Here is a 13,795-nt window from a genome sequence, read left to right as displayed (position 1 = left end):
CCTGGTTACATCACTCTGACATGGGCAGCTCCTTGATGTGTTAAGGGGGTGCCACGTGAGAACTTGTCACCATCTGAAGCCAGCGTCTGGCTTATCTCTTATTTTTCTAATAAACTAGTCTATTTCACCTTAAATTTATCATTCAAATGTCTTACCTTAATTTGTTTCAACCATCCCCATATGCATTTAATGCTAATATGCAAAATGGAGAAAAAACAAAAAGGCTCGGAGCGGGACGGAAGCCTCGGTGTGGCTGGTGCCCAGTGCAGGCAGAGCTGGAGAGCGCCAGCACACAGATCCACGTGCAGACAGGCAGCCTCTCAAAGATCCCACGCACTGATTATGCTTATGTTTGTTTTTAGGTTATAGTACTAATCCTTTGCTATATATGCATCTGATAAAAGTGCATTTTGTAAAAGACAATCATCAACCTATGATATGCCTTCTATACAAGAAGATAAATCAAGTGACCCACCCCTCATACAAGGGGAAGCACTAGTGCATGTAAACACAGCATTGGACTGAGCTGGTCTTTCTGAAGAACACATTCTAGTACCAGAATATGTCCAGTGGACACCGCTTTGCCCCCCAGAGCATGCTTGACACTGAACTTCATGTAGCTGTGGAGGATGGGAGTGTCGCTGCGAACAACAGGGAAAGAGTTCTTCAGAAGGTGCCAACCAGCTCCCCTCGAGGTTACCAGTAACACAGCAAGAGTTGGTGGAGAGGAGGGCGCTCTACAGCACTGCCTAACAGAGACTACTAGCTAAAAGGAACGGATGCGTACAACTTTCTGAGCTTGAACTAGATTAACAGGGATATCTGGTGGCAACAGAATTTGTCTCAGAGAGTCTTCTAGGATGATTTTATGATTTCCTCTTCTCCAAAAGTGATGTTTGCTTAAATGTGTGGTGGAGTGTATCTTTTTAAAACATGAAAAGTCCTTAAAACATACTTGCAGGTCATTATATTATTGATCCTCATTTTAGTAGAGTTTTAAAATATCCCAAAGGGGGATAAATATTAATCCATCCATTGAATTTCCTTTTCCTTTTTTTTTAATATTCTGATTTGTACATGTAAAACAATGCACGCTTATGAAAGCCCAAGCTCCTGTGGTGACCTTGACAAGTCCAAGTCAATTCCTAAAACAGGCAATGGTAAAAATACTGAAAGACGTTGTACCACATATAGCCTGACAAAAATGCAAAAGACTGTATGAGAAATATCCATGTATTGCTGAGCGTCATTTCCCTGGAAACAGCTTCCTCATGGCCCTTGGGAGGTGGAAAAGCCCCTAAAAGACAAGATAGAAATATTAATTTGTTTTACTGTGGTGGTAGGTGTCCTAGAATAAAAGTTGAACATTAGTTTAACTAGAGTTTTTTGCTCTTGTTTTTTTTTTAAAGCATCTTCTGTGACTTCTTGTTGCTCTTAAAGAGAGATATCGTTTGAAATACAATTTTCAAACCGCTAAGCCTTTTCCTGCCTCCCTGAGTCTTTGCCTTTATTCTCTGGCTGGTACTCTCCTCCTCCACCTCAGTGAATGGCAGGCTCATTGCATTCTTCCAATATCAGAAAAATACCACCCATCTAGTCTCCCCTTCCCCGACAGTCACTCTTATCTCCGTGTTTATTTCCTTCTTGGCACTTTCCACAATCTGTATTGATTCCAATCTACCTTTTCTTTTTTCCACAGACTGGTTTACTCTCTGTCTCCTGCTGGAATATAAACTGCATGACGGAAGGCACCATGGCTGCGTTGTTTTCCACTGCATCCCTATAGATTTCCACAATGGCCAGGACACAGGATGTGTGACTCAATTAAATAATTTCCAGAGAATTCCCTGGCAGTCCCGTGGTTAGGACTCTGTGCCCTCAGTGCCAAGGGCCTGGGTTCAATCCCTGGTCGGGGAACTAAGATCCTGTAAGCCGTGTGGTGAGGCCGATAAAAAAGAAAAAATTTCCAGAATAGCATAATTTATACTAATTCTTCTATTTACAAATTAAATGTTTTTGCCACAAAAGGGGTTGTAAATTACTGATATTATTTTCAAAAGGCAATATGGTTTATGGAATATGTCTTAATAATAAAAAGGAAAAACACAAAGTAAACAGATGTCTTTAAATTCTCTTCTGGAAAGGAAGGCTAGACCACTTTGGAGCAATATTACCTAAGGTCATCCTGAAAACACTCTTCAGCATTTCAAATAGTCTCTGTCCTTGCTGATAATCCCCTAGGATAAGCTGATTCAAGAGAGGATTTGCTTCTCACAAACAATTTACAGAGAATGCTTTTAAGTTTCAAGGTCTGTTATACAAATAGCTTTCTAAAGAAGAGTTTCTATTATTGTTGCTACTATTTAGGCCAAATATCATAAACAGATTGAGATTGAAAAAGAAGACAGATCTTGCTGGCCTTTTAATCACTTGATGCCTTCTTAGATACCCATCCTATCTCATCTTGAAAGAAATTTCTAGAGTAAGACCAAGGAATGCACACAGCAGAGACAGGCATCTTGTTCAACTAGTCTTACTAGGAATTCTAATGGCCTACACAATGTCCTACTCCTGTCATATTAATATGCACTACTCCAAAGCCCTAGGGTCGGAGAGTTGAGGAAGGAATCCTATTGAGGACAAAGTGAAACAACCCTAAACATAGAGAAAAAAGCCTTAAAGGTAATTAACCGTATCAGCCTTTGCTTATTAGTATTAGACCTTCGATAGTCTGATTCAATATCTACTTTAATTCTGTACCAAAAAAGTCTAGGTGGGAAGGAAATTGGGCCTCTACTAATCTAAAACCCCATGGTTATTCTCAGGCCCGGGACAACTTTCTCTTCATCTTTTTATCCCTATTGCAGGGTCTAGAAAATAGACCTATGGCACAGCTAACTGTGAAAGCACTTTGGTATGCCTGGTGTTCTACCAATGTTATTTCCTTCCTTCCTAACTTCCTTTTTTTCCTCCCTCTCCCCTCCCTGCCTCCTAGGTCTTTTTCGCTCATTGTAGTTGTCACAGAACGTAGAGAATACTGAGTATAGAAAAGGGATCGTAGGGTAAATGTCTCCCTAGGAGAAAAATGTAATAAGGTTATATCCATGAAAACTTAACATGTAAACTTTATCCCTCCATGTAAAGAAAAGAATAAAGCATGTGAAAATGCAGTTATTTATTTGGCTGCACAACATGCGGGATCTTAGTTCCCCAACCAGGGATTGAACTCATGCCCCCTGCAGCAGAAGTATGGAGTCTTAACTCCTGGACCACCAGGGAAGTCCCTGAAAATGCAGTCAAAAGTGATCTGAAACAACTGTATGGTGACGGTATGAGTCAAACAATCAAGTACAATGCCAAGACATGAATGATATTTGCTATTTCATAAAACAGACCATATAATCGTAAATGTATGCTGGCCGTCTTCCAGACTGTGTACTCTCTTGAACTAGATCCATTTATACAATGGATACTCACCATTTGATCTTTCCACACTGGCTGATGAAGAGCCTCAATAAATTTCACATAAATTTGTCTTTATAAAAATTCTAAGCTGAAATTCTTAAATACAGAAATACTGTGATTCCTGTAGGGTATCTGAAGAATCGAAAAATGGTTATCTCCCCTAAAGTACATCTTTGAAACTATCAGTAACATCAGGAACATGTATAATGGGACTCTGTGTACCTGTTTCATAAAAATGCGATAGGAGGTCCTCTTTTTCAATAAAACGCTGATAGAGCCAGTCAGCAAGGTTATCAGTCTCCAGGGGTATATCTTTAATTGGAAAGATCCTATCAAGAGTCAGAAAAAAAGCAAAAACTACTTTAATTCAGAAGTCAAAATCATTCAGAACCACAACTTAGCTTTAGATTATCCTATATCTACAAATAATTACTGAGAAATACCTGTCTCCCCATGTTTGTAGGTTTAAGTAGGAATGGTTTTTGGAACAGGTGAAGTTTTAAAATGCAGTTTCTTCAGAACTCATTTAGAGTACTCAGACGCTAGGCCAAATAATGCATCTTGGCAATGTTCCTTTGGTGGGAATGCCTATGAACAGGACAGAATCTGCCTAAATTGGTGTCTCTTTGTTAATCATATCAGAGATACTGGTTTCATGAGCAGGGCCAACTCTTACTGACTGGGCGTGGTTGCTGGAAAATGATTCTGAAGAATCTGTGTCTGTGCCCTTACTCAACAGGAAATGGACTTGGGATGATCAGTGATATATATCCATTGCAAGTGAGAACAGAACAGTGGCAGCATGAGTAAGTATGATACTAGAATTGACTTTGAAAAGGCGTTTCTTTTCTTTTTTGTTTTCCAATTTTGAGGGCGAGGTGTTCTTTACCTTTTTTCTTCATCAAAGGTATAAAGGTACAGTTTTAAAAATCTGCAAAAGATTTGTTTGTATGAAAAAATGCAACCCACCTCCTCTGCCCTTTGTTTCTCCCCCCACAGAGGAATCGATTTTTACCCCTTGGTATTTATCGCCATATTTCTTCTTCAGTTTTAGGGCTTATCTACTGACTATCGAAGATGAGGACTAAGCTCCTTCCTCTTCCTGTTCCCACCACACATGTACATCCTTCATCTTCCCAATACACTTGTATGGTCATTTTAATTATCACAATATTTGAAGTTCACACTATTATAATCACGTAAATATATTCAAAGGTAAGCCAGGTAGTAAATCATGGCTACTTTTCCTTTCCTCCCCAATTTTTGTTCTCCTTAGATTGAGCAATTGCATTGTTTTCTATGTATACATAACCAATTCAACCACAAACTCTGGACCAATTGTCTAAAATCAATTCTCTAGATCTATCCTTTGAAGGGACAGATAGAAAATATTTAGACTTTGCAGGCTATTAAGATCTCTGTTGCAACTACTCTACTCTGCTTTGCAGTGTGAAGGCATCCATAAACAAGGTATAAATAAATTAGCGTTAGCTGTGTTCAAATAAAATTGTATTTAAAAACCAGGCAGTGGGCCAGAACGACCTGTGGTCTAGATCTCCTCGCAGGGTGTTCACATACATCAGAAATCCTTTCAATTTCACCCTCCTGAGGAAACTTCACCCAGATTCTGCATTTGCTGCCTGTAGTTTTCATCCTGCAAAGGCCCTTCACCATCATCCTGGTGATTCTCTGTACTCCTGAAGTGGATTTAATGTTTCCTACATCTCATGACTTCCTTTTTCTGTATTTCTTCCACATTTTGATGGAGTACATCCTCCAGCAGTTTCTTGAGAAAAGGTACTTGAAATCTTGCATTTCTGCCGATGTCTTTTTTCTGTCCTCATACCTGGTTGATAATGTGACTAGATATAGGATTCAGGGTTGGAATTCATTTTCTTCCATCTCTGTTTTTTAGTCCTCCTTTCTGAGAGATTTCCTATTTAATTTCAAACTTTTTACTGAGATTTTTTTTTTAAATCATACTTTTAGTTTCTAAGAGCTCTCTGAGTGTTCCTTTTTTTATAGAATGCTATTACTGTTGCAATATCTTATCTCCACGAGAATCTTATTTCTATGAGAATTATAATGGGAATTTAAAAACATTCACAAAAGTAAAGAAAAAGGTTAATGAGCTCCCATGTACGATTAGTATTTTTGGAAGCTGTACTTTCCCTTTACAGTCTCTGTTCCTCCAAGTGACCTTCTTATGTTTGTTTTAGGCTCCATCTTTCACAGTGGAGGCTGAATAGATTCCCAGTTATCTGGGGATTCTTTGTTGCTCACTCACATTTACAGATGTGGGACTAAACAGCTAATTGAAAGTTCTCTGCCTGTGAGTGGAGTTTGCTGACTGTGATCTTCCCTGAGGATTATCTGGCTGGGCCATTTAAATTGGTCTTTCCGGGCTTCCCTGGTGGCGCAGTGGTTGCGCGTCCGCCTGCCGATGCAGGGGAACCGGGTTCGCACCCCGGTCTGGGAGGATCCCGCATGCCGCGGAGCGGCTGGGCCCGTGAGCTATGGCCGCTGAGCCTGCGCGTCCGGAGCCTGTGCTCCGCAACGGGAGAGGCCACGGCAGAGGGAGGCCCGCATACCACAAAAAAAAAAAAATAAATAAATTGGTCTTTCCTCTTGAACTCACTATTTACTCATAGAAAGATCCTCGAAATTCCTGCCTAGAGAGGAAAGCCCTCGTTGCTAGCTTTCTGGTGGCAGAGTGAGATGCCAGGGCTGGGAGTCTCAACACTCAGCACACTGACATCACCTAACCATGTTATTTTAATTACGGGACTTCTGCCTCAACTGCACCTGGTGTTCCTGAGTTCAAAGAGCCTCTGTTTCCCTCCAGAGCAGACCTCCACTATTTGCCAGGGTAGGGAAAAAATAAGCACCCAGCAACGCGGTATAGGGTTGGGGTTCTGGGGATCTGAGTTCTCCTTAAACAGATTTCAACTAGTCTTCCCAGGTTTAGCAACTTTCCACCTCATTTCCACAGGTACTGATGCTGCCAGTTTTTCAGACTTTTGGCTTTTCAAGGGAGGTAGTAGATTCAACTCATGTCTACTTTTGTGCTCTTCCAAAACCCCAGTAAAGTAACACTAAAGAGGTTTTTTAAGGTGTAAACCCACAAGGATGGGGCGAACAGTAAGAAGGACGACAGCAACAAAACTTGGGATGTTGGAAAACAGATAGAGCAGTAAATAAGGTAACAGAATCCTAAGCCAGCTTTACCCATATTAGTGTGTGTGTGTGTGTGTGTGTGTGTGTGTGTGTGTGTGTGTGTGTGTGTGTGTGTGTGTGTGTGTGTGTGTGTATCCGGTTAATATCAATATTGAGACAATCAGAGGAGTAGAGACAAAGGGTTAAAATTTCAAATGAGGCAGAGTCCCTGGGCTATTTAAACAGGCCTGTTTTCCCATCTCTTCAAAGGATAACTTCTATCCTTTGAATTATAAGAAACCCTCAAATTAGAAATAATAGTCCAAGAATTTTATTGTCTCCTCTTTTTGCTCTCTCCATTTAAACTGAGAATGAGGGCTCCTACCGGGAAAGTTACCAAGGATACACAAGATCCTAAGGGTGCCTGGACAGGCTACTTCACCTGCAGTGTACATGAAATCCTGCAGAATTTAGCCATTAGGCAAACATATTTCTATGGAAAAATGTCCTCAGTGTTCACCATATAATGCTAAGCTCACATCTCACCCTGCTGTATCTTTGCTCCTCAGCTGCAAAAGGCCTAACTCCCTGTCTCAAGCCACTATCTCCACTTAAAGTGAGTTTTTAAAAGGGAGATGATTAAAAACAAAAGTCAGTTTTGTGAAGTTGTTTTCCTAACTCTGTTCCTTCCCTAAAAAATCTCTTCAAGTACCTGGTTGCATGAAACAGTGATGTATAGGTAAAGACTGAATGTCTCTATCAACCAAACAATTTTATAACCTTAATTTGCAGGTAGGAAGATGAATTAATGCAAACAATGATGATTTTGTTTTTACCTTTTCTATATTTACACTTTCGATTTCTTTTTCTTATCACATTGCCTAAGACCTCTAGTACAATGTTGAAGAGAAGTGGTGATAATGAGCACCCTGCCTTTCATTTTTGATCTTTCGGGGGAAACATTCGGGGGAAACATTCAATAGTTTACCATTAAGTATATTTGCTGTAGATTTCTTTGGTAGATACCATTAATCAGGTTAAAGAAATTCCCTTCTATTCCCAATTTGCTAAGAGTTTTCTTTTTTATCATGAATAAGAGTTGCATTTTATCCATTTTTCCAACTACCAAAATGCTTATATAATTTCTCCCTTTATTCTGTTAATGTGATTAAGTAAAGGGACTGATTTTGAACGTTAAACCAAACTTTCATTCCTGGAATATATGCTCTCAGTATATAAATATAATGCATTTTAAATATTTTGCTGGGTTAGTCTTATATCTATAATCATGTAAGAGATTTGCCTATAAATATTCCTTTCTTATAATATCCCTGGTTCAGGTTTTGGTATCCAAGTTATGCTGGTCTCATAAAACAAGCTAGGAAGTATTCCCTCCTTTTGATGCTCTGAAATAACTGCACTTAATGTCCTTTAATTTTTCTTTCCAATGACTATAGGATCTGAGGTAATGTCCCCTTTTTTGTTCCTGGTATCAGTAACGTGGACCTTTTTTTTTTCCTTGATCAGCCTGGCCAGGAGTTGATCAAGTTTACAGTGTTTTCAAAAAACCAATTATTTTTGGTGTCGTTACTCTTTCTATTGTATGTTTTATACTTCAGTAAATTCTCCTTTATTATCCCGTCTTCTACTATCTTTGGATTGCATTTACTTTTCTTTTTCTAACTTCTTGAGATAGATATTTAGATGGCTGATTTTCTTTTTTTTTTTTTTTTTTTTTGCGGTACACGGGCCTCTCACTGCTGTTGTGGCCTCTCCCATTGCGGAGCACAGGCTCCAGACGCACAGGCTCAGCGGCCATGGCTCACAGGCCCAGCCGCTCCGCGGCATGTGGGATCTTCCCAAACCGGGGCACGAACCCGTGTCCCCTGCATCGGCAGGTGGACTCTCAACCACTGCGCCACCAGGGAAGCCCCAGATGGCTGATTTTCAATTTTTTTCTTTTCTAATGGAAGCTTTTAAGGCTATAAATTTTCCTCTAAACACAGATTAAGGTGTATCCCATACATTTTTATAGATCATATTTTCATTATCATTCTGTTAAAAATATTTTCTAATTTCATTGCAATCTCTTAATACATGGTAAACATTAAATTCCTCTACTCACTACTGATGGGCAGTTTCTCATCTTTTGTTATTATAAACAATGTTACAATGAATAACACTGTGCAAATGTCCATTCATGTGTGTATATCTATGGATAAAATTCCAGAAGTGAAACTGCTAAGTCAAAGGCTAAATGTATTAGTAATTTTGAAAGATGTTGCTACATTGTCTTCATAAAGATTATACCACTTTATTCTAGCAATTTATGAGAATGCCTCTCACAGAAAGATTTTTAAGCTGGAGAATAATAAAATCAGAAGGCTCTGATTTAGGTATAGAAGATGGCTAGCAGTGTTTTCACAACTGGGATATGTCAATTTGGGGACACATTCTTGGGAATCCATCTATGAGCTCTCTTTAAGAAAACAGATATCTTATGTTTTCATTTTAGTATTAACCTTAATAAAAATATTCTGAATCATATAGATAAACATGTGAATAAGTACTGCCATGTGACTTTGGTGCCTATGTTTATAGTCATTTTGGCACAATGCAGTACTACTTTAAAAGGCCAGAGAAGTTAATGGGGGGCATACTTAAGAGCGAAATCTATTCTTTCACCTCTTAAAAGTCACCTCTCCCTGTGATCTTTAACATCCATTAAAATAGAATGAGAGGAGTTCTGCTTCTTGTAATTGTAGAGTAGTTCATAGGTAACAGTTATAAATTCTGGACAAAATGCAAAAAGTAATTAGTGGAAGGCACTGGAGAGTGACTAAAGGCAGGCAGATATTGGAGGAGAGTCAACACTTGGCAGACAGGAATGGCGCTGGTTTTCCAGTTTTTATAGCTTTTAACCTGAGAATAGTTCCCAGTTAGTGCCACGCAGGTAATTAAAACCTTACTGGTCTTACTGGTTGAAGAATCGGAGGACAGAGATTAGGGTGACCATAGCAGTTGTAAAGTGAGGAATCCCAGAAAGAAGTAAGCACCGAGTGGGAGCCACGACTTCTGAGTATAATCCCCATTCAGATCTCTGGGTAACCCCTGAACTATGTAGGTATGAGGCAGACTCCAGCAGAATAAAGCCAGCGGGCACAAGGGAGATACCCAGAGCTATGCAGGAAATATAACTATTCAGGAAATTTAATCATTTGTTTCTTTTTCTTTTTGCCAAATTAAATGTCCTTAATATTTGGATTTTTAGGAAAGTCAGTTAACATCATCCTGATACTAGTGGAATGTTTTGTTTGTTTCTTCCATGGAAGTGTCTTTTTAAAAATTGTAGTACAGTTGATTTGGGGAATGTTTTAAAATTAAAAATTTAAACTTAAAAATCAAATTTTATTTATTTATTTATTTATTTATTAAAATTTATTTTATTGAAGTATAGTTGATTTACAATGTGTTAATTTCTATGGTACAGCAAAGTGATTCAGTAATACATACTATATATACATATATATTTACATTCTTTTTCATATTCTTTTCCATTATGGTTTAACACAGATACTGAATATAGTTCCCTGTGCTAGACAGTAGCTCAAATTTTATTTTTTAAATGAATGGTATTACAAATTACTGACTTTTTACTTTTAGATAATTTAATACTGTCTTAACACAGTTTTGTAATATAAGTAGTGCTCTTTAAACTATTCACCTCTACCACACTAGGTACAGTCAAATGGTTTGGGAAATTATTTGTATTACTTTTTAAGCGCTAAAAATATACTATTTCTGTAAATATAAAAGCAGGTCTAATCAACCTAAGGATAACTAAGCAAGAACCATAGAGATAAAGAATATCCTTGGGCTTCCCTGGTGGCGCAGTGGTTAAGAATCCACCTGCCAATGCAGGGGACACGGGTTCGAGCCCTGGTCTGGGAAGATCCACATGCTGCGGAGCAGCTAAGCCCGTGAGCCACAACTACTGAGCCTGCGCTCTAGAGCTTGCGAGCCACAACTACTGAGCTTGCATGCCACAACTACTGAAGCCCACGAGCCTAGAGCCCGTGCTCCACAACTACAGAAGCCACGGCAATGAGAAGCCCATGCACCACAACGAAGAGTAGCCCCCGCTCGCCACAACTAGAGAAACCCCGCGCACAGCAACAAAGACCCAACCCAGCCAAAAATAAATGAAAGAAAGAAGGAAGGAAGGAAGGAAGGAAAGAAAGAAAGAAAAAGAAAGAAAGAAAGAATTTCCTGAAATAGTATTTAAAGCATCTTTATAAGGAGAAAAGTGACATTGAAAATAAGGCTGAATTAATAGAGGAAGTTTGGCTTTACCAATTAAACTCTTGAAAGAATGTGGTGAGGTTGGTGAAGTACCTATTGCTTTAAATGGGGTGAGTGTGGGAGTGGGGCTGTGTTTTAACAGAAAACCTACCCTTGCATTCGCCTAGAACAGCTGGGACATTCTCTTGCCTTAGGAGGCAGCCAGGAGGGCAGACCAAATGCTCCCTCAAGAGCAATCTACCTCTATTACTCTGATTGTTTGGTCACCATAGGATTAAAATATTAAAACAACTAATCTTTTAATATGGCAGAGTGTCAAATGCACTGAATACCAGTCCTCTTGGAATCAAATAAAAGGAGTTCTTGTGGGATATAAATAAATAACAGAAACAAATCTTTCCAATACCAATAGCTATCCAATGAAAAATTAGCTCTTAATTTTCAAGAAATAAAAATCATTATCAGTAATCCAGAATGTGCTCTTAAACACAGAGTATTCCACCAAAATCCACAGGATTAGATTTAAGAGCACTAGATAAATTATACTTTCAAAAAAAAGATATAAAATAATGCTTAGCTGGTGCCTATACATTCTCACTAGAATTTTCAGGCCACAAAGACTCCCAAATGTGAGCTAACAAACACCATGGCTAAATCCTCAATTCAATTATGCCAACTACATATTAGGAGCTAATAAGCACTGAAGAAGATAAACTGTTTGTGCTTTCTAAAACCTAATAACCTAGCAGAGGGATCAGAAAAGCAAAAAGTATAAAGTCAGAATGTGGTAAATGTTATATAAGGAGTTTAAACAATTTCTGTGTTTAAATGAAGGGGTGTGCATGTCTACTTATGACATAGGCTATATGGAAAAGGCATCACTTGAGTTGTCCTAAAAGAGTCAGCAGGATTAAAAAACTTAAAACAAATTTATAACAGAGTAACAATATGCATATAGTTTTCAAGAATCAGAGTAGTACAAGGTTCGCAATGAAAAATAACAGACCTATTTTTTCCCTCCTCAGATCCCTGTTCCCCAGATACAACCCCTTTCAACTTTCTTTTGCTGTTCACTTCCACATTGCTTACAACATGCTAGACTGTCCAATTTAAAGTGTATTCATTGACTTCCTACAGAGGAAGATAAGGATCTGGCTTTCTTCTACCTTTGTCCTCTGCTCCTTTGGCTTCCTCCTCCTCCTCCTCTCCTACAGTTAATAATTCCTCCTCAGTGCCAACTCTGTCCTTTATAATTATGCTTATTAGTTTATGTTCTATTTATTTTCTTAAGTGTCTGTTTCCTCTATCAGACTGTGCTATTCTCATCTTTGCATACCCATGTGCACATCAGTGCCTGCTCCTTTGTGGGAACTCAAGTTTGCTGAACTGAATTAAATGCAAAGTAATCCGCCAGCATAAAACATGATGAGGTGCCATCTGGAGACAGCCACAATACCACAGGTACAGTTAACTGACACCACCAGGGCTGGTATGACAAAAATAACTCAGAAATGCGGAAACTACTTGTCACCAAAAATAGATTTATGGACAAGAACAGATCCTGTCAAATTTAACATATCAGAAGATCTCCCAGCACTCAATTCCCAGACGTTTTGCTTTGAGCCATCGTCCTTAGGTAAGCTGCTCAGGCCTCATCCTCAACATTCTAAAACGTAATATCTGTAGCTTCCTCCTGCATCCACTAGAAAGGTTTAAAAAAAACCCCACTCAGCTATCTGAAAAAAAATTTCAGCAACTCATATATAAACTTTTATCCACTTTAATAGAGGAAAAAACCAAGGCTCTAAGGTAGCAAACTTAGGGTCATATAGGAGAGAATTTTGAGTGACTTTTTAAGGTTTGTGTAGAAAGGGAGATGGCAAATACGCAGCACCTAGACTACTGCTTCCCTTCACAGTCAGGGACAATTGAGCCTATTACGCCTTCCCCTTGAATCCTGCTCCTTGAAACAGTCAAAGCCATAGCAAACTAACATGCCACTTGAGGGCATAAACAATGAGATGGCATTGTTTATGCCTCAAATTTATTTATTATATCTTTATTCGTATTACGTCCTTTGAGACACAGACGCTTGCTGAATGAACTATCCAGTAAGCAAAATATAAGATTGGTATATTTGCTTAAGAGAATCACTATTATGTTTTCCATGAGTCTAATGACATTTAAAAATTCTTCTTAAGGCTTTTTTTTTTTTTAGAGTAGTTTAAGGTTCACAGCAAAATTGAGGGGAAGGTACAGAGATTTTTCCATATCTCCCTAATGACTTTTAAAATAATTTTTTATTTTGAAATAATTTCAGACTCTTAGAAAAGTTACAAAAATAGTGCAAAGAATTCATATATATGCTTCACCCAGATTCCCCAAATATCATTATTTCCCATATTTACTTTATCATTCTTTTTCTCCATATATATATTTTCTGATGTATATATTTTCTGATATATAGATATATATATGATCTTTCCTCAATTTTTGAGAGTAAGTTACAGATGGTGTGCCCCCTAAATACTCCCATGAGCATTTTCTAAATACAAGAAGAGTCTCTTATATAACCATGCTGCAATGATCAAAATCAGGAAATCAACACTGATATTATTATCTAATCTACAATCTACAGATTTTATTCAAATTTTGCCAAGTGTCCCACTAATGTCTATAACAAAAAAAAAAAAAAAGAGAAAAGACAGAAACAAAGGAATAAAGAAACAAGAAAAGAAACAAAAAAAAAAGGTACCATGCTTTAGGAAGAGAATAGCAGTGAAATAAATAAGATAGAGTGAAGTATCAATATCAATAAAGGGAATATATTTTTTAACATCTTTATTGGAGTATAATTGCTTTACAATGGTGT

General features: G+C 38.2%; 1 protein-coding gene across 3 annotated transcripts in view; it reads right to left on the bottom strand.

Annotated features, from left to right (window-relative positions):
- Nucleotides 1-1,064: 1,064 nt before the first annotated feature.
- LPGAT1 (lysophosphatidylglycerol acyltransferase 1) overlaps nt 1,065-13,795 on the bottom strand; it is a 73,258-nt gene continuing 60,527 nt past the window's right edge. For all 3 annotated transcript variants that reach the window (XM_024133789.3, XM_024133788.2, XM_055084097.1), the window contains exons 7-8: nt 3,688-3,794; nt 1,065-1,297 (exon numbers count right to left, since the gene is read on the bottom strand). In XM_024133789.3, the coding sequence (XP_023989557.1) occupies nt 1,146-1,297; nt 3,688-3,794 (259 nt within the window). In that variant the 3' untranslated portion in view covers nt 1,065-1,145. The remainder of the gene's footprint in view (nt 1,298-3,687; nt 3,795-13,795) is intronic.

This window comes from Physeter macrocephalus, chromosome 4 (assembly GCF_002837175.3).
Source record: "Physeter macrocephalus isolate SW-GA chromosome 4, ASM283717v5, whole genome shotgun sequence".
NCBI lineage: Eukaryota > Metazoa > Chordata > Mammalia > Artiodactyla > Physeteridae > Physeter > Physeter macrocephalus.
This window is presented reverse-complemented; position numbering and strand designations above follow the sequence as displayed.